Source organism: Polypterus senegalus, chromosome 7 (assembly GCF_016835505.1).
Source record: "Polypterus senegalus isolate Bchr_013 chromosome 7, ASM1683550v1, whole genome shotgun sequence".
NCBI lineage: Eukaryota > Metazoa > Chordata > Cladistia > Polypteriformes > Polypteridae > Polypterus > Polypterus senegalus.
This window is the reverse complement of record NC_053160.1, coordinates 23,448,729-23,470,888: the sequence shown is the minus strand read 5'-3', so window position 1 is coordinate 23,470,888 and position 22,160 is coordinate 23,448,729. Positions and strand designations below refer to the sequence as shown.

The window sequence follows — 22,160 nt, the reverse complement described above, 5'->3', positions numbered from 1 at the left end:
GTCAGTATCTAATGGCATCCATGCAGTGTCATCAGACCCTTATTAAATAGGAATGGATAGGAGCAGAGAACCCATAGTGTAATCAATACATGTAGGATATTCTAAGATATTTAAGGGTATGAGTAAGTCAAATCTGTGTTCTTATCCTTAGAAGAAATAATATTCATGTGATGTTCTTGGTTACTATATAAACATAAAAAATAAAATTTCTATCTTAAGTTAGCAAAATGTCATGACATCCTTATGGAAGACAGGCCAATGTTTATGCAAGTGAACCAATCATAATAGTTATTTTCACAAGTCTATGGTTAGCTCAAATATTTTCACATTCACAAGGTCAGAACTAAAGAAAAGCATTAAGGTGATTATTCACAAGCTGTGAGATTCCTGAACTACTTGACCTTAAGAGTTGTCTCCAGTAGTAAGTTTGTGTGATCAATCAGAATGATTGTCCATTGAAATCAAGATATCATTGGCTTAGTATTTCTGAATGAGAAAGGTTGAAAACGTAACCAGAACAGAAATCTAAAAACAAGCACAGGTTGATAATTTGATTCAGGTTTCCAAATAACTTAAAACAAGAATTATAGCTGTGAGTGATTATTTTGGGAAACTTAAATTCTTAATAAAAAACATTCAATTCTTTTAGTGTGTGTGTGTGTGTGAAGGAGAGTGAGAGAGAAAGAGTGAGAGTGAGAGAGCATTTCCTTTTATTTCTATGTCAAGTTCAGACAATAGCACCTCACACTTACATAACGTGGCATCTGACACCTCACCAATGCCACAGGCACAGTGGCAGTAAAGCAGTGGGAATGCTTCCTTAGAAATTAATGCTACTGATGATGTCATCAAAGACAGGATGAAAAAATAAAAATACATTTAAATGAAAAACACCATAAACACTCTAAAATAACAGATTTTCTGTGCTTGTGCGAGATGAATGCTCTTGTCCTAAGGTGGCGTGTTTGTATTAATGTTTTAATTGATGTGAAAGTCCATTAAACTCCTGGATTAGTTAAATTGTGAATTTCCGAGGATTAGTGTGTTTAAACAATTGAAATTACTACTAGATATCAGCATGAAAAAATGTGAATAGCTCCATCAAGATGATGTAAAAGAAAAAGACCAAACTGAGTGGATGCATTTCGTAACGGTGTTCATGTATATTCTTAAGAATCCTGGTACTCGTGTCTCCTTCTAGAACCCAAACATAAGTTAATGAGATCAATTTGTGAGTTGTTGTCGGCCATATGCCTTGTGATGTGCTGGACTCCATCCCAGGAATGGCTTGTCCATTGTCACGCATGTGCATCTGAGGACCTCCTTGAAGGCTCATTTGAGGTAAATGGTAACCCACGAGGGCAAGAGGGGGTGCTGTCACTAAACTTGCTCCTTTTTTCCCCACAGCTCGCAGAAATCTCCCAGTGAAGGAAACTAGCTCCACCCCTTCCAGTCATCCCATTATAAAAAGACCAGGTGCCTCCACTAAGTTGTCTTATCTTGATGAGACCAGTTCTGAAGAGTGAAAGCTCTGAGAATACTTTCTGTTGTTGTGTTTGCTTTCCAAGCGCTATAGTAGTTTTGACTTTGTTCTTGTTTGCCATATGTTAAGTATTACAAGACGGCACCTGTTTAAGTTTGTGAAATTTGAAGGAATTAAAAGGGACTACCCTGCTGGAGTCCCAAACCTTTTTGAGTTGTTCTGACTTGGCTTGAACCCGTGTTCGGCCACCTCACACCATTAACGAATTCTGTTGGGATAGACTTAAGAATCAGAACATTTAGAAAATGAGTGAATGAATTTGATATTTAAAGCAATTCATTTACCATATTTAAATGTAAATGTGGCTTCAACTGGACCTAAATTGCCCATCTTTGACTTGTGATATGTATGATCAAAATAATGGTTCACTTATACATACCCTTCTTGAAGAGATGGCCATACTGGATCAGTAGGGAAAATTCCTTTCAGGAATCTCTCTTGTCTGATCCTGACAATGTTATTTTGTTGATCAACAATGACCAAAGGAATTCCTTTCTGCAAGGTCCAAGTATTCATCATTGTTTTTAGATCGAGATGTTCACCACCATATTTATACTAGAGAAAGCAACAAACAGCATTAGAAAACAGCTTATTCAACTTTTATGGTTATTAATTCTATATTTATATTACTTTAAAGAAATGTAGTATTCTTATTCCTTTATATTACTTCATACTGTACTTGTATTACCATATACTGTAAAGGTGTTGTAAGAAATAAGAAAAAATGAAAAAGATACAATGTTTGGACATTAAAAGTCATACTTGATCTCATTTAGTCAATAAGCAGTTCAGTATTACACTTAAGTGACTAATTCTCTGTGTTGGATGATAGGAACTATACAAGATCCCGGAAGGTAATTTCATTGTCATAAAATTAACCCTAATACTGTTTTATTAAACTTCCAACAGTTGTCAAACTATAAATGATATGAACTGGCATTTTCTTTAATGTTTATGTTGCATTTTGTGATCCTTAGTCCACAATCTATGTGTCTATCTGGATTTTCTCCCCAAAATAATTCATATTTGTTTTTATTTTTTCTTGGAACCTTCCTAAATAAATGTATATATTTTTTTATCATTATTACATGGCACCATTTTGTTCTGTTATGGACACCATCATTTTTTGTGTTTTAGCGATGCAGTTTCCTTGGCAACGGCTCCCAGAAAGCATTGCAGGGCTTGCAGTGTGTGACCTCACCACAGAGCCCATATAAAGGTTGAAGCACCCATCTATTAAACATCTGAGATAGTATAAACAAAGTTCAAGTTAGCAATTCTTTATGATTACTTTTCTTTTTGGTCTACAAATGTTTTATTCTGTTTTTTTTGGTTTGTGATCTAGACAAAAAGTAGTATTGATTCTATTGAAGTCCTGATTTTCTGACTATATTCATCTCCGGGTCCTCTCTCATAAAATATTTTCTGTTTCCCTGGGAGAACAGAGTAATATGATGTGGGATGTAAAAACAAGGCATTGATAAGTTGGCAACATCATTAGCAATGAAACTAGGAATATCCCTCAAATGGAAGTATGCTGCAGACGAGTTACATGTTGACGTAGTAGCAGTATAAACATGGCAGTCCTACTAGAAACATGCACCCAAGAGGAGCAGAGCTCTGTCATCTGCTTTTTGATCAATGAAGTGGTAAAATCTATCAAATTCATCTGTGAATGACCGTTCAATATAGTGATGTGTGTCTGTCACTCCAGCGAGTGCATAACTGGAGTAGTAAGTTCCAAAATGTTGTGTGTTTTGTGACAGACTCACTGAGCCACACTGAATACTGACACCAGAATCGACTGCAGAATTTTAATGTATTGTGATGGAAAATTATTGTAATAAAGGCAAATTAAATAGTGATAGATGGGCTCTAAGACTGGATTAGGTGCCAAGATTGCTCTGATTGACTTGTGTGAGCTGTTTTATGCGAATTGTGTTACATTTGTATGTATGTGTGTATTTCTACATCCTTGATTGTGACTGAAAACTCTGTTCTAGCACCTATCATGCCAGCAGTACTCTAAAGTATTGTTTCTTAATCTATCGGTTGTGATTGTTGGCAGAAAATTTCCCCAGATATGACTGTAGGCAGCCCCAACCTGGCTCTGGACTGTGTCTTGAAGACACTAAGGGCTCGTTTATACTTCACGTTCAGAACGCGTACATGCACACATCATGGCTGCCACGCGTTCCCAGCATTCATTTGACACGTCCTCTGAGCAGGTCTTCAGAAATTACCGTGACGCATGTGCGAGTTGCAGTACCAGCAAAAAGTCAGGGGGTGCAGTGTGATAAAAGTTGGAATGTGACGTCAGAGTCACTGTTTACTATCCACATGTGACAGAAAGCCTCTATGCAGATCCTACGGGATCGATGTGCGCGTTTCAATGTTTGATGAATGGTTCGAAGTGGTGAAACAAAATGCCGACATACAGATGCATCCGTGGTGCTTTTATATTCAAGCGTCACATATTCCTGATCGTAATGACACGATACATTTTACAAATGTCACATGCCATTTTTTGTGCCGTTTTTTATTGCAGCTTCACAACAGCAACATAATGCACAGCTCTGTATTTGAGCCACAGAGAAAAAAAAATTAAGGACACGGTGAAAACGTGTATTTTGTAATTAAAGTGGAAATTTCGGCTTTAATCTCGAAATGTCCACTTTAACCTCGTAGTTTACTTTATCATTAAAGCAGACCATCGTAAACGTCATCCCAGTTTTTAATTGATACAAGCTTCTTGTACCTGACAGCAGCGGCAAGCAGCAATAGATCACCACACAGAACACATTAAATGTATGATATTCCAACTCTCTGCACATTTAGAATCCTTAGATTTATACTTGATATCACTTTCATGATGAAATGCATTAAAGTATGTATGTTACATTTTACAGATAAATTGTTAATTTTGCTTAAATAATGAATACTGTTAATAATTACACACATGGGGGTGACACGGTGGCGGAGTGGTAGCACTGCTGTCTCACAGGGAGTCACGTCGCTGGTATTCCTTGCTTGGAGTTTACATGTTTTCCTGGTGGGTTTCCACACTGTGCTCTGGTTTCCTTCCAAAGATATGCAGATTTTGGGATTTTGTGTCACTAAAATGACTCCAGGGTATGTGTGTGCTTCACCTTGCGATGAGCTGAGGCCCCATCCAGGGATTGTTTCAGCCTCGTGCCCAGTACTTGCTGGAATTGACACATCCCTGGACTAATGGATTTAATCATTAAATATCCTTTTCAGAGATATTGCAGCAAGGTGTCATCGGAATTTAATGGGTGTTTCAGGCAATTCACAACACAGAGAAGCCGAACCTGTTCTCACTGTGATAATATCTTGCACTGCCACCTGCTGGAATCCTCCAGATTTACATAACATATGCACGCAAGTATAAACAGTAAAACGCTTACATAGCAGGAGCGTATAAACCTGGCCTAAGAAAGGCAAAATAGGGTCACAATAAAAAAGTTTAATAACCACTGTTTTAAATCAAGACAGAAAAAAATTATTTTTTTACCTGTAAAATAGGCTTCACATTAGGAGAAAAGTCTAGTCTTATTATGTGAGCAATACCATAAATATAAATGTAATTTATAATGAACTAGCCAACCTGCGGCGTACCATACGCCGCATAATCAGGCCGGTTTTTTAATAATTTTTAAGCACAGGGAGAAAATTTAACATTTGCAAAATCGGTAATGTAATAAATCAGCAAGAAAAGCAACATTGTAACAATGCACGGAACGAACCAACACACAATCGTCCGTGCGGCGTAGCGAGGTGGGAGGGGGGTGTGTACAAAGTGCAGGAGCATCTAAGAAGACGCATGTTTGTCGCGGATGCGAATTGCTGTATGTAGCGTGTACAACACTTTGCTATGCTGCACGCGGTCGTGCGTCGTAACCGAAAACTCGTTTTTTAAAGACTGCTCACTTCATTGTGTTTTAACCTCAGTTGTAAAGGAATGTTTTAATGAACCCATGGGATACCCCTCGCAAACAGTTTTACATGCTGCATATGGTGATTCACCTCCGCGAGAAACATGCCTCTATTAACAGTCAACGTGTGGGAGGGGGGTGTGTACAAAGGGTAGGGACGAAAACAGTGGGAGCGTATGAGTCGCACTTAGTGGCAATTCCACGGTTTGCAGCCCGAATGGGGTTCAACGGCTTACCCACGCCTAGACACACGCTCAATCTCATGCATAATTATTTATTGAATGGTAAACACTTCTGGAAAGACACGGTTGTCTAAAACAGGTTAGTGTGAGAATACAACAGTAAGTGAATGAAAAGATGGAACTCTGGAGAGAGCAAAATACAACACAATAGTGAACCCGCGGCATAACAAATGCCGCATAATTATTTATTGATGGTTGAACACTTCTGGAAAGACACAGGGACACCCCTCGCAAACTGTTCTACACACCGCATACATCGATTCACATCTGCGACAAACAAACTGTTTTACACACTGCATACAGCGAATGACATCCGCGACATGATTTTTCCTAGATGGTCCTGTCGCGTCCACCCTCGCACTCAAAGCATACACACTGCCTGCTCATGTGCCCGGTCGCAAGCCGCGTCCAGCCTCGTTCTCGAAGCATACACACCGCCTGGTCATGTGTCCGCTCGCAAGAGAAACTCACGGAGAGCCGCCCACCAGCTGCCTATGTGTGTGCCTCTGTCTGTCTCTGGCATGGCTTTCTCTTGCGCTGCCTCTGTGTGAACCGGTCAGGCACAGAGAATGTCAGCTGCTGACAGAGCGTCTCGACTGTTGCAGGGCCTGCATTGGTGAAGCAGGTAAGACGGTAATGAAACAGAGGCACAGGGCTTATTGGTTTTTAAAGACTGATTCCTTCATTGTGCTTTAACCTCAGTTTTAAAGGATTGTTTTAAGGATCCCATGGGATACCCCTCGCAAACCGTTTCACACGCTGCATATGGCGATTCACCTCCGCGAGAAACATGCCTCAATGAACAGTCAACGTAGCTCGGAGGTACATGACATTAACCTGACCTGCACTGCATGTGGCCTCTACGACAGACGAACATAAATGACGCCATTTTTTCTGTGTCGTCACGTCCGAGTTGGTGGCCGTGGCCCTGCGAGTTGTCGTCGTATCCAATGGTCTTAGAGTTGGTGGACGTGGCTCCTTCCTGTGCGCCATAGGTGTCTCACTTGTCAGCGGCTTCGTGAATCCACGCCCCTTCCGGCGTGCTTTACATGGTTGTCTTGCCTTAGTGAATTATATATATATAGATTATTATTCTTAAGTGACTGTGTCATTCAAACACTTAAGTATTCCCCAACCTCTAATGTCCACTCTATGTACTCTAACTCAGACTTCAAGACTGACCCAAGCTGCAGCATTCAAATACAGTATACAGTGCAATGTATTTCAGTTCTCTTTGCAGCATAAATACTTTCTGGTTCCATTTTAGCTTTCTTTCCAATATCAGGAATTAAGTAATTTGTTATCATTTTTTTTAATTATTTTTACCATTTTGACAAATTATGTTGATGATGAGCCCACCAGTGCCATTTTGTCTATCTGTTCTGCTGTGCATTGTTGGCATGACATAACAGTGGTCATCTTCAGAAAAGCAGAATCCATATTCTTCTGTGTCAGCAGTTCTCTTAAAAGAAAAACTCATCGACACACAAAGGCTATCTTGTTGAGCAGCTTTAATCATCTGGAGGTTTTCTTTTGCTTTTTGATCTGTTGCCTTTTTAATAATTTATGATGTCTTGGCCTATCTCCAGTTTTAAATAACCATTTTGATAACTACAACATGCTGCTGTTTGCACAAGCACAACTTCCACAGTTACATTCAAATGGATCATCTCATAAATTTTTACGTACTCTGTTTTTGAATGCTTGATTGCTGCTGTAGCAGAATTCTCCTGAGGTGAAATCTTCATCAGTGCAGGTCTGTAAAAAAAATTCCATACTAAGTTTAGGGTACCCAACTGTTTCATTCAACTGTGTTTTACTGTTTGTATGTTCAGCATTTACAATCATATGAAAAAGTAAGTACATCCCATGGAATGAAATGTTTTTTAATTTTTAACATATGTGGCCATTTCAAAGGTTGATACTCATTTCAACAGTAGCTTTAAATAAGAGTGATGTAATTGAAAAAAAAAAAAAAAATTTGACTTTGCAATAATTTATCCAGTGAAAAATGAACATATATTTCACTTCCATTTGTGAAAAAGTGATTCACCCCTTAGCTCCAAACCTGGTATTGTACCCTCAAGTCAGGATTTCCTAATGGTCTCTGATGCCGAGTGTCACGACTTTATATGATTTTGGGTCCTCAAAGACCTCCAGTGTTTTTTGCATTGTTAGGTCCACTTCCAGTACTGCTAGGGATGTGGCCTCTGATGATGAGACCCATGCATAATCGATGCAACAGGATAAAAAGAAGACCTGCGGAAACCAAATCTCTGAAATATTTAATGTTTATTTTGTACTCTTTTCTTGTGTGCACTTTTGGGTAGGACAATCTTGTTCTTTGGATCATGATTATGGTCTATTGTGTTGGACTTTGGTTTCATTTCACTTTATATTTTCTTTTGTTTTGGTTTTTATGTGCATCTCCTGGTTTTTGTTCAAACGTTTATTTGCCAGTCCACTGACCGAACAGAAAGTTCTTCCAACTGCTCCATACAGAATTCTTTCAGCAGTGCAAAGTTTGAGGGGTGTTGTGTGCTCACAGTCCTATTCAGATCACCCTTACAACATCTCGATGGGTTTCAAATCCAGGCTTTGATATGGCCGTTCCAGAACCCTTCATTTCATTCTTTTCAGCCATTTATTGGTGGGTTTACTGGTTTGCTTCAGGTCATATTCATGTTGCAAGATCCTCTTTCAGTTGAGCTTCAAACTATTGACAGATGGTCTCACATTCTATTCAAGCACCCTCTGGTAAAATAAAGACTTCATGGTGCATTCTGTGATGGTGAACTTCCCTGGCCATGATGCAACAAACACCCCCAATTCAGAACATTTCCATCACCATACTTTACCGCTGCTATCAGGTTCTTCTGGTCAGATGCTGACTTTGGTTTTTCACCAAACATGCATCCTTGTACTGTGACCAAATAACTCTATCTTTGCCTTGTCTGTTCAGAGTACATTGTTCCAAAGTCCTGTTCTTTGTGTAGGTGATTGTGGACAAAGTTTAGTCTTGTCCTGATCTTTGACCTGTTCGTTATGGACAGCAAAGGTTTTCTTCAATGTGCAAATAATTGGTGTAGCCTGTATCTAATGCTAGACTCATGCACTATAACATCAACAGTGGCAACAGCTACTTGGACATCCTGTGATAAAATTCTGGGGTCCTTAGAGACTTCTTTCAGTATCTTGAGTTCCGCTCTCAGGCTGAACTTTCCGGGACAGCCTAGCATGGACAAGTTGACAGTTGTTTGAAATCTTCAGCACTTCAGCAGCAGATGATGTTCTAGACAGTGGAGTGGCTAATTTCTAATTGTTTGGAGATTTTTTTATATCCCTTCTAAGACTCAGACTTCTCAGACTCCTAGGCATCTATAAACTTTTTCTGAAGGCCTCAGGGAGCTTTTCGATCTCGAGATGATGTTAACACACACTTCAATAACAAAGAGCAAACAAAACTAAATGTCTGAAATTTAAATGAAATTGATTTAGACAAGATCCTCTCTAATGATGTTCTAATCTGACCTGGCAAATTTTAGGGGTGTGGTTATTTTTCCACTTTTGAGATTTTATGTTTATTTAAATTAAACAATGGATTTAAAAAATATAAATGTGGCATGATGTCTGTTATATCACCTTTTATCTATAGCTATTGTTTAAATGAAGATCAGATCTCGATATGTCTACATATGCTAAAAAAGCAAAAACATTTCATGTGGTGCACTTACTTTTTTACATTCATATGTGTTAGTAAAATTACTAACTTGTTATCCATCCACCCATCTAACCATTAATGAGTCACAAGTCCCCCAACATTAATATATATTGTCACACATGCACAAAGGGGAGACAGTTTATGGGCTCAACTAATGGTAACTGCTCGCCAGACTGGGGGTTGCTGCTGTACTTTAACTCTCTCTCCTCTTTTCCCCACAGAACAACTGAAGAATCACCACAATAATAACCACTTCCGGCCTATGATGTCACTTCTTGTTCCAACTCTGCAAGTCCCACCTCCAGATGATGTCACTTCTGGTTCCCAGAATGCCACTTGCTTAATACATCACTTCCTGCTACTTCATAGCAGTTCAACTTCAATGTCCACCATTCTTAGTTTGATCAGTTCTGTTTTGGACTGAAGTCTATAAAGACCAAGCTATAATTTTTTCGACAAACCTTCACTCAACGGGGACGGTCCCCAAAACTTTGACTTTGTTGTGTGTCTTTTCTAACAATATTCTAGCATTCTAGTTACATTTGCATCAAAAGTCATTTCAACAGTCACTTGATAGCAACAAATCTTTTTTTATTATTTTAAAAGTTGGAGTAAAATTCTCTAAAAGCATCAAGACTAAATGGTCCAATATAGTAAATAAGAAAATTACGTTAGCCATGCTGTTCCAGAGGTCTTCATTTTTCGCATTTCTGTAGCTGTATTTCCGAAGGTAGCGGACAATCCCACTCTGAAAGACGTCCTTGGACAAATAGTTCCTTAGCATGTGAAGTATGCATGCCCCCTGTTTTTTGATCAAAGTAAAAAGCCTATTGGTTTTAGTATCTTTTGCAATAAAAATAGACATTTACATGTTAATCTGAATGCATCAGTTAAGTATTGCATATAACACTTTTCATTAGACAAGTACCATACAACTTAAATAGTTTTATATAATATGTGTGCAGATATCTGAACTAGCTTGCTTTGGCAGATCACATTCCCTATATATTACAAACTGGTTAAAAGAGAATTAAAGAATTTGATTGTATATATTTTCTTAGAAGTTGAAAAGTTTGCCCACCTACCAAGGGGTTGACACTAGTGTAGCACAGGACAGTCTGGGCTAAGACAGAGAAAAGACACAAATCCTCACTACCAGTGGGAATGCAAAACAATGACAGTGTGAAAAAAGGATGCCACCAGTAAGCAACAATCTGTATAAGCTACTCTATATCTCCCCAGCAAATGCCGGAGATGTCAGAGATTCTTATGAAGAAAGAACAAATGGACAAGAGGTTAGAAAACCTCTAGGCGGTTGGAGACAGTACATGACCTTATACAGTAATGGGGTCATATGGAACCATGTCAATGTTGTAAAGGTAAAGTCAGGAGGCAGAAGGATGGGAAAAAACTCCAGTCCACTTGATGATAGCAAGCAGTCACTGGCAGAATTGTGACCATGTTGCATTTTAAAGGGAGTCAACCAGCTTGGGAGAACTGACTATCAGGATCTGTATCATTTTACACTATTATATTTTCTATTATATAGTTGAACTGCAAGATGATAGAATAGTGGCAGGCACAAGGTGAAAGGATAAAAAGATGAGGTAGAAATCAGGAAGTCAAAGAAAGTGAATCAGAAACGTAAAGACCATGTTACATTACACAACTTTTTCACCGATTTTCGGTCACAGACTTCATTTACGTAAGGCTAGTTGCGGGCAGTTTAGGTGTGCTTCTATGACTGCTAGTCACATAGTGTGACATACTCAGTTGTCAGGTATTAACATGTGTTTGTATTATTTTGTTACTTTTGTTGGTTTTGAATAATTATAGTTCATATTTTTATGTATCTTCTGTGGTGTAAATTTGTACCGCTCATTTAAATACCTGATATTCTTTGTGCTTTGTGGGTTCAGCCACAGGAGGCAGGGCCTCCCTGCCATCACAAGTACTGAGCTCTCCCTCTGACTATTTAACCAAAGCAGAAAAGTCTCTGGAATAAGAGAACATTGTTTACAAAGTTTTTGTGAGCATTGCTATTTTTCTTGAATTTTCTGATTTTCTGGATTTATTTTGCTCCTTCCCCTGGTTTTCTTTTCTGGACTGGGGATGTGGACTTGGTATCTTGAACACGGTTTTTATTTGCCTTTTATTTTAAGATCGTAGGTCCATATGTTTCACTAGTAATAGACTATAATTGTTTGGGTTTTATACACTCACAAACAATTAACATATAACCTTGGGCCAGAATACTAATTTAGACTAGAGTTGGGAGGAGAGGAGGACCAAAGGCTCACTGGCAGGAGGAAGACAGAGGCCATAGTTGCGTGACAGAGGCAGAGATAAAGAAAAGAGAGAAAATGAAGGGTGAGAAGGAAGTGTTTTGATGGTACTGGCAAGGAGAGTAAATGACTAAAGGGGATTAAATACAGTACCTGTGATGACAGACCCATATGGTTGGCTGAATTTAATTTCTATGTGGTTCTATTAGTATACAGGTACTCATCGACGTACGACCTAGACAATTTATGACTGGTAGACTTTACGACGTGTTCGACAGTTTCCCCCGCCAGCTGTTGGCAGCGCCTGTTTCCCGCAGTCCCAAGTCTCGCTACGCAGCAGTAATAATATACGCAGCAGTGTTGCCGCGTACAACGAATGTTTACCACAAAGGGATTGTCAGAAGGTTTATCTCTACTGAATAAACTCCTCGCCCATTTTGAAAAAATGGACCCAAATATTGAACGATTTGCGAGGATTGAACGGATGGCATGTGACACATTTCGTCCTTATTACGAAATTTTTGAAGAGAAAAAAAACAAATAATTCAGACAAAGCTCACTACACTATGTTTATGAAAAGAGCAACTCTTCCCATCACCCCGTCCGCAGCCTCGCCTGATGAAGGCGATATCGACAACCCGCAGCCAAGCACCAATGGTGCCAGGAATTAAATGTACAGTATTTCTTATTTTTGTACGTTTTCCACATATTAAACCAATTGTACTGTAGTATGCTGTGTTTGACTTAGAAAGTAAGAAAATGTTAATAAAATATTACTTTAAGATGATTACAATATCATTACCCAGTCTAATATTCTTACCTTTATTTAACATAGGCCGACTTACGTCCAGATCAACTTACAACCGGTCAGTCGGAACCATTCGCGGTTGTAAGTTGACGAGTACCTGTATTTGTTTTATATTTTCTTGAATGCGTTGTTCTTAATAATTACTTTGGCTCTCCTGGCATTATTCCACTTTCCACTTGCAGAGAAACGCCATAAGGCATATCTTAATGATACACAAGCTCTTTTTCATATCAAAATATAATGGCAACATAAGAGTTAATATCAAATTTTAATAGATTTTGGAAAACAAAGGCAAAACCTTTCAAGAAGCATTACACACTGATATCTAGTAGAGCATACCGTCATTTTACCTTTTCATAAGACACAGTATCGAACATCTCATTGATCTCTGTGGGACTTTCTGCTGTAGTTGTAATAGGACGTGATGAGTTCATGGAATCCCTACCAATGGCAGCAAAGCAAGTGTCCAACAAATAGTCATCCTGAAAATAAATATTCAGTATCACAATTAAACAACATCATCAGGAAGAAATCTGTTTTCAAGTCAGTGGCAGCCTAAGTGAAGCACGCTCTTTTAGGTAGTGTTGATGTGACAGATGTTACTGAGACAATCCATGATGAAGAGCACAGAGTGCTGAGCTACAGAGTGTTTATAACTGTTGATGTCATGAGCCAGCATGTTTCGAGCAGCTCACTTTCTCTTATGTTATTAGTTCTCTTAAAACATTGGAAGATGTGAGACAGTCAAAGCACAGTATGATAATGGCTGTCACCCAATTTATGGCAGTATTATAACTCTCTCTCATTTATGAGACACCTTTAGTCATCATATATAATATACACACGAAGGAACCTTTTACTGCTTTGTCATCATACCAGCTTTGTGGTCCAAACTAAAAACAAATTCCCATTTTAAATCTCTTTTGTTACTGTCATAAAGAGTGATAAGACTCATTGATGGTCTCTTATTGATCTGAAGTATGACGCAACAACTTTCCAATCGGTCAGTCTTCATTTATACAACAAATTCTGAACCCTTCACTTTTTGCATCCTTTATTGCATTGTAGATTTAATTTTAAATGGATGAATTTGCTCATCAAACTCATTCAGATAAACTACAACCCATAATGACAATGTCAAAACATGTTTTCAGAAATGTTCGCAAACTTATTAAAAATCAAAAGCTGAAATCTCTCATTCCTGTAAGTATTCAGACCCTTTTGTGGTCAGACTCCAGATTGCGGTCAGATGTGTGCTGTTTGATTTATTTCTCCCTGAAATGTGTCTAGAACTTGATTGGTGTCCAGAATTGTTTAGAGATCATTTAGAAATGCACACACCTGTTAATATTCAGGGTGCACACAAAGTCTGCATACCCCTATCTTTTGGAGGATTTTGAAAGCTAAAGGTTACCTCTTAGGAATCCAAAACATCTGTATGGGTCCCTCCATGATCTCTGTATAGCCGAATGCGCCGCCAGGTTCTCCTGCTCATGTTCTGCCACATTTGCGGGGTCACTTTCTGGAACGTTGCATGAACCGCATGTTTCAGTTCATTGTTCGATGAATAACGGCACTTCCGCACGTCTTCTTTGATAAACCCCCAGAGTGCATTATCTGGAATTGTGAGATCAGGGTTTCTCGAAGGCCACGGAAGAGGAGTGGGATTGTTGTTTGATCCTCGTCCGATCCAATGATTCCCAAAAATTTTGTTGAGGTGATCACGCACAGTGATTTCAAAATGGGCAGGTGACCCATCTTGTTGAAACCAAACACTGTCAAGGACGCCCTGGTTTCTCAGTTGCGGGATGAGCCAGCCATTCAGCATTTCCAGATAACTGATTTGGTTAACAGAACCATCAAAAAAATAAGGGCCAAAATGCTGTGCTGTCATTCCAGCCCAGATCTTCACGTGTGGTGGGTTATGCTCAATTTCTTCAAAGAAATGTGGATTTTCTTTTCCCCAGAAAAACACGTTTTGATTGTGGGAGCTGCGATAAATCGCGCACTCGTCAGAGAACATAACCTTTTCCTTCTCAGCATTTGTTGGAAAGTGGTGCAACATCAGATCACAAGCTTCCTGACGTCTGTCCAAGTCGGCATCTGATAACTCGTTAACGTGCAATGGACGCCAACATTTCACTTGCAAGTCCTGCTTGATGTGTTTTCGCATTGTCGATTCCGCTATTCCCAACTCAGCAGCACATTTACGAGTGGATTTCATTGGGGATCGTTGGACATACTCTGCCATATCTGCACACATTTCATGCCTTGTGGATGGTCTTCCACTTCGCGGCGCATCTCGGATACTGCCCATTGCAAAAGCCTTCTTCTCCCACTGCAACAACATCCTCTTTGTCGGCAATACCTTCCCAAAATGCACAACAAAGTCATCCATGACATTTTTGATCGATTTCCCAGTAACAGGCCGCTCATGAACCCACACAGTGACCACCAAACGCTCCTCAATCGTGAAAACACTTGTGTCACCCATCGCTTCGTCTTGGAACGAACGCCATGTTGTTGCGATTTCTTGATCAGCAGCAGGTGGCAGCACCAGACAGGATGTCAGAAACACACCTCGAAATACCAGGAAGACATGGGCTGATCCACAGGAACCAAATTGTCATGGTTATTCCTGTAAATGCTAATAAAGATAGGGGTAAACGGACTTTGTGCACACCCTGTACAGTTAGTTCCCATAAAGCACACCACATGTCAGGACAAACACCAAGCCATGAAGTCCCAGGAACTCGCTTTAGACCTTCTTGATCAAATTGTAATGAGGCATGAAGATTGATGATGTAGCAATTGACTCTGCATTTACTGTATATTCCTGCACAGTTGTGAGTGTTGAACTAACCAAGGCATGCACTGTATGGTGTAGAAAATTCTTACCGCCTGCAGTTCAGGATATGTGGCTTCAACTGAAACAATTTCCATGTATCTGGCAAATCCTTCATTCAACCAAATATCATTCCACCACTCCATTGTGACCAGGTTGCCAAACCACTGAAAAAAAGCAAAATGTTTAGCTATGCTATGAAATAAAGTAACAAAAAATGGTTTGTCTAATGGTTCCTAAGTCTTTTTGGGAGTTAAGGGTTTACTTTGAAAGCCTGATGACTGTTTGACAGTGGAGATCACTATGGGATAATCATTGCATTTATATACTTAGAGTCTTAATTAGTGAATATTATGGGTGTCAGGCAAGTGTGCTGAAAATATAACCCTCTATGAAGACGCCAGGATTGTTTATTTTACCTTCTCCATTATAGTACTTGTTAAAGGGGCATTACTATCAAGGGTTTTTACTATATAGATGGGTATTTTATTAAGCAGATTTGTTGAAGCAAAGTAAGAAGTTGTTCACCCAATCCTGCCACTTTAGGTGATCTAAACAATTAGCATAGCCAATCACAATAAAGCTTCTCTGACAGCAAACACCACTACAGAGTCACACACAACTAACAGTAAGCGATCAAATAATAGCCAACAGCATGCATTTAACGGCATTTAAGAATTTTAGAAAGCAGAGAAATAGACATTGCTTTCATCAGAACTGAAATAAGGAAAAAGGAATATGTAAGAAAGATATAAATTCTTCTACAGTCACTGAGTGTTCAAAATTTTACCAAATTATGTCAGACTACTTTTGCATAGGAAAATGTCAGACTCTAGATAGATAGATAGATAGATAGATAGATAGATAGATAGATAGATAGATAGATAGATAGATAGATAGATAGATAGATAGATAAAAGTTTACATGTTTCATGTAGTGATTATAGAGAAAGAAAGAAAGAAAGCAATGGATGTCGTTTTTATCTTTTTTGTTGTAGTTTTGCTACAAATAGATAAGAACACATGATTAGCAAAATGCGAACCAGGCATTGCTTCACTTCCAATATCTTCAGAACTGTAAACAGGCGTCTTACCTGATGAGCCAGTTCATGACCTATCACCAAGGTGACCCACAGTTTATCCGAGACAGAGGAAGTCTGAGGATCAAAAAGTAGGGAAGTCTCCCGATAAGTGGTTAGGCCCCAGTTTTCCATTGCTCCTGACTGGAAGTCTGGAATGGCAACAAGATCTGAGGGAAAAAAGGTCATTTGTAGGTGGATTGTAGTGAATTACGAAAGAGTTTGTGAATTTCGAATGAATGCAATTAACTCTACTACAGTATGTCTTAGCTTACCTTGCTTTGGCAGTGGATAGTAGATATTGAAATACTTCTCGTAGAATTCCAGAAGTTTCACTGCTGCTTCAAGAGCATAATGGGTCTGGTTCCATTTGTCAGGTACAGCATAAACTGAAATCTTTTAAAACATTTACACACAATTGTATTATTTAACATTTTTCCAATAACATAATTATAAGCATGATATTTTAACAATTTTACTTTACAGTTAAGGATATTTAAAAGCACATAAACAAAAAACATATTGCACATCAGAGAATGATCAATTTTACACAAATAAAGGCTTGTGTAGGCGGAACGGTGGTAGCGCAGAGTTTGCATGTTCTCCCCGTGTCTGCGTGGATTTCCTCCGGGTGCTCCGGTTTCCTACCACAGTCCAAAGACATGCAGGTTAGGTGCATTGGCGATTCTAAATTGTCCCTAGTGTGTGCTTGGTGTGTGTGTGTGTCCTGCGGTGGGCTGGCGCCCTGCCTGGGATTTGTTCCTGCCTTGCGCCCTGTGTTGGCTGGGATTGGCTCCAGCAGACCCCCGTGACCCTGTGTTAGGACATAGCTGGCTGGAAAATGACTGACTGACTAAAGGCTTGTGTGAGTGTGAACTGGATTAAGCAGACATGATAATGAATAATGAATGGATGGAAAGCGAAGTAGAAACATCAGTTTTTACAATAAAACTGAATTGACTCAAATCATGTTTGTGTGTAGTGTTGATAGTGAAAAAAAACCAACCACCTTATAGACAGATGCAGTGAAAGAGTAGAAAGTCTCAATCATCTTGATATGAAGACCATGCGTCTTTCCCCATACAAAAATCAAGTCGGTGGAAAAGACAAAAGCATCATGTCTGAAAAGTCAAGGGAGGACTGGTGGCCAGCCATGACACTTGTGCAGCTTTAAAAGATGAGCACAGTGGTGGCTCCCTTGTGAGACTGTCACGTCTTTGGCATCAGGCAAAAACACTTAACTTCTTTATGGAAACATGGCATATGACCTTCTTTTCTTTTCTTCTTATTGAATCATTACGTGCAGCCCGTTCCCATTCTAACTACAGTCCTGAAGCTCCTGTGCGTCGTGCTGCACAGATTACAGTGAATGAACACTGGCGACTTCTTTTTATGGCAGGTATAAAAGTATTCTTGCTCAGTTATTTGTATAAGGCTACAATCTATGAAATGAACATTAAAGGGGTTCTTTGAGAAAACTGATAGTTATTGTGCACTGTATGTTTCATATTCTGGATACTGATGAAACAAGATGCTGCAGATGTTCTACCAGACGGTTGTGGCGAGTGTCCTCTTCTATGCGGTGGTGTGCTGGGGAGGAAGCATAAAGAAGAAGGACGTCTCACGCCTGAACAAACTTGTTAAGAAGGCAGGCTCTATTGTAGGAATAAAGCTGGACAGTTTAACATCTGTAGCAGGGCGACGGGCACTAAGCAAACTCCTGTCGATCATGGAGAATCCACTGCATCCACTGAACAGTGTCATCTCCAGACAGAGGAGCAGCTTCAGTGACAGACTTTTGTCACTGTCCTGCTCCACCGACAGACTGAGGAGATCGTTCCTCCCCGACACTATGTGACTCTTCAATTCCATCCAGGGGAGTAAATGCTAACATTATTCAAAGTTATTGTCGGTTTTTACATATATTTTTATTACTCTTTAATTTAATATTGTTTTTTGTTTCAATATACTGCTACTGGATTATGTGAATTTCCCCTTGGGATTAATAAAGTATCTATCTATCTATCTATCTATCTATCTATCTATCTATCTATCTATCTATCTATCTATCTATCTATCTATCTATTATATACTGCCTTACATATCTATCTATCTATCTATCTATCTATCTATCTATAATATAGTGCCTGTCTATCTATCTATCTATTATATAGTGCCTATCTATCTATCTATCTATCTATCTATCTATCTATCTATCTATCTATCTATCTATCTATCTATCTATCTATCTATCTATCTATCTGAAACGAATCACTTTAAAAAGATAAATTTGATACCTCTGTTCTTGCTTAATTTTTTTTGATTCGAGTGTTTTGCCATTTTATAATTATTTTCAGTCATCTTGAAGCCTCCCCAGATGTTCAGTGAGAACCCCTAGTGGAACCACAGCCCCCTGGTTGACAACCACTGTTATAAAATACTAGAAGACTACTAATTTTAGGCAGAACCTTATGTGACAGGACCAAAATTCAATATCAGCTCCTCACAACCCAGAACTGCATTAGCAAGTTATAAAATGGATTACCTTTTAACAACATACATTAACACTGCCAAGACAGACAATCAGATTTGAATATGTTATTTGGGAAAGAGATGGAAGAAAAAGAACCTGTCACCAACTACAGCACATATCAAAGTTCTGTCACTGCATGTACATTTAAAGAAATACCATAAATGACAGCTTACCTTAACTCCTGTTGAAGTCATCTGAGATACAGATTTAAAATCACAAACAATAAATGCAACAAGGTAGGTGCTCATCCTGACACTGATATCAAAGTGGTCCTCATAAAGACCATCACCCAAGTGTACTGTTTTTACCTAAACAAATAAAAGACAAATGAAAATGCAACACTCATCAACATCATCATCATTTTTCCTTCTACAATTCCAAGATTACATTTCAGCAATTTAAAAGGTATGAGTTATGAGGAGAGATTGAAGGAGCTGAACATTTTTAGTTTAAGGAAACAGAGATTAAGAGGTGACATTATTGATGCGTTTAAAATTATAAAGGGAGTTAGTACAGTAGATCCCAATTGTCACTTTTGTTGTTGTCAGTTTTAAACTTTTTGAGGGCAACTTTTGCATAAATGTTAGGAAGTTTTCCCCATGTGCAGAACCACAGAATCATGGAATAAATGGCCAAGTAGTGTGGTTGAGAATAGGCCTTTAGGGGTCTTCAAATCTCGACTTGATGTTATTTTGGACAATCTAGGTAAAAAAAATGGACAAACATGTTGAGCTGAATGGCCTGCCCTAGTTACAATTGTTTTGATCTTCTAATGGTCATCAAAAATATTTGGGCTTTAAATGTCTTAGTGAGGGCGGCACGGTGGCGCAGTGGGTAGTGCTGCTGCCTCGCAGTTAGGAGACCCGGGTTCGCTGTGTGGTTTGCATGTTCTCACCGTGTCTGTGTGGGTTTCCTCCGGGTGCTCCAGTTTCCCCCCACAGTTAGGTGCATTGGTGATTCTAAATTGTCCCTAGTGTGTGTGTGTGCGCCCTGCGGTGGGCTGGCACCCTGCCCAGGGTTTGTTTCCTGCTTTGTGCCCTGTGTTGGCTGGTATTGGCTCCAGCAGACCCCCATGACCCTGTAGTTAGGATGTAGCGGGTTGGATAATGGATGGATGGATGTCTTAGTAACACTAATAATTAAATAAATGGTTTGAATTTATAACTTAGTGTTTTGAAAACAAATCACACATCAATAGACAAGAGATTTTAAAAGCAATGGATGTATCTTTACCATTTTGTGTTTCTGTGTTTGTCTCTCAATGTTACGTGTTTAGTTTCCTTCACTACAGGGCTCTCTGAACCATAATTGACACTTTTTCTGTACAAGGAGGCTTATAATTAGATCTTCTGTGCTTGTTAGCATTAAAGTCTTGACTAAAGAGTAAAACCTACTAAAATATTTTTTTATCAGAAAGTTAATCCATGCAAGGAACTGTCTGAGTTCTGTAATCCTTCCTTTTGCCTTCTTCTCACCCTGAACCCTCCCTTTTGTGTCTTTTGCTATGCACTTCTAATTATCAACCATCATGTGATAGGAGGAGGAGGGGAAATAAAAGCATTGGGCCTCACTGGACTTTGTTTTGTATTTTTTTCAGCCTTAATTAGCACTCAGCAACCTATGGCAACATACAGTGCATCCAGAAAGTATTCACAGCGCATTACACTACTTTGTCCACATTTTGTTCTGTTACAGCCTTATTCCAAAATGGATTAAATTCATTTTTTTCCTCAGAATTCTACACACAACACCCCATAATGACAACGTGAAAAAAGTTTACTTGAGGTTTTTGCAAATTTATTAAAAATAAAAAAATTGAGAAAGCACACGTACATAAGTATTCACAGCCTTTGTCATGAAGCTCCAAATTGAGCTTAGGTGCATCCTGTTTCCCCTGATCGTCCTTGAGATGTTTCTGCAGCTTAATTGGAGCCCACCTGTGGTAAATTCAGTTGATTGGACATGATTTGTAAAGGCACACACCTGTCTATAGAAGGTCCCACAGTTGACAGTTCATGTCAGAGCACAAACCAAGCATGAAGTCAAAGTAACTGTCTGTAGACCTCCGAGACAGGATTGTCTCGAGGCACAAATATGGGGAAGGTTACAGAAAAATTTCTGCTTCTTTGAAGGTCCCAATGAGCACAGTGGCCTCCATCATCCGTAAGTGGAAGAAGTTCGAAACCACCAGGACTCTTCCTAGAGCTGGCCAGCCATCTAAACTGAGTGATCGGGGGAGAAGAGCCTTAGTCAGGGAGGTGACCAAGAACCCGATGGTCACTCTTTCAGAGCTCCAGAGCTCCTCTGTGGAGAGAGGAGAACCTTCCAGAAGGACAACCATCTCTGCAGCAATCCACCAATCAGACTGTATGGTAGAGTGGCCAGATGGAAGCCACTCCTTAGTAAAAGGCACATGGCAGCCCACCTGGAGTTTGACAAAGGCACCTAAAGGACTCTCAGATCATGAGAAACTAAATTCTCTGGTCTGATGAGACAAGAATTGAACTCTTTGGTGTGAATGTCATGTGTCACATTTGGAGGAAACCAGGCACCATCCCTACAGTGAAGCATGGTGGTGGCAGCATCATGCTGTGGGGATGTTTTTCAGCGGTAGGAACTGGGAGACTAGTCAGGATAAAGGGAAAGATGACTGCAGCAATGTACAGAGACATCCTGGATGAAAACCTGCTCCAGAGTGCTCTTGACCTCAGACTGGGGTGATCTTTCAGCAGGACAACGACCCTAAGCACACAGCCAAGATCTGTGAATGTCCTTGAGTGGCCCAGACAGAGCCCAGACTTGAATCCGATTGAACATCTCTGGAGAGATCTTAAAATGGCTGTGCACTGACGCTTCCCATCCAACCTGATGGAGCTTGAGAGGTGCTGCAAAGAGGAATGGGCGAAACTGGCCAAGGATAGGTGTGCCAAGCTTGTGGCATCATATTCAAAAAGACTTGAGGCTGTAATTGCTGCCAAAGGTGCATCGACAAAGTATTGTGCAAAGGCTGTGAATACTTATGTACATGTGATTTCTCAGTTTTTTTATTTTTAATAAATTTGTAAAAACCTCAAGTAAACTTTTTTCACGTTGTCATTATGGGGTGTTGTGTGTAGAATTCTGAGGAAAAAAATGAATTTAATCCATTT

At 39.4% G+C, this 22,160-nt stretch overlaps 1 protein-coding gene across 1 annotated transcript in view; it reads right to left on the bottom strand.

Annotated features, from left to right (window-relative positions):
* The window catches only part of erap2 (endoplasmic reticulum aminopeptidase 2), an 83,223-nt gene that overhangs the window by 36,148 nt on the left and 24,915 nt on the right, over window positions 1–22,160 (bottom strand). Inside the window, exons 4-11 of the mRNA XM_039758352.1 lie at window positions 19,185–19,319; window positions 16,754–16,874; window positions 16,494–16,648; window positions 15,454–15,567; window positions 12,906–13,037; window positions 10,133–10,264; window positions 7,431–7,499; window positions 1,923–2,098 (exon numbers count right to left, since the gene is read on the bottom strand). Of these exons, the coding sequence (XP_039614286.1) occupies window positions 1,923–2,098; window positions 7,431–7,499; window positions 10,133–10,264; window positions 12,906–13,037; window positions 15,454–15,567; window positions 16,494–16,648; window positions 16,754–16,874; window positions 19,185–19,319 (1,034 nt within the window). The remainder of the gene's footprint in view (window positions 1–1,922; window positions 2,099–7,430; window positions 7,500–10,132; window positions 10,265–12,905; window positions 13,038–15,453; window positions 15,568–16,493; window positions 16,649–16,753; window positions 16,875–19,184; window positions 19,320–22,160) is intronic.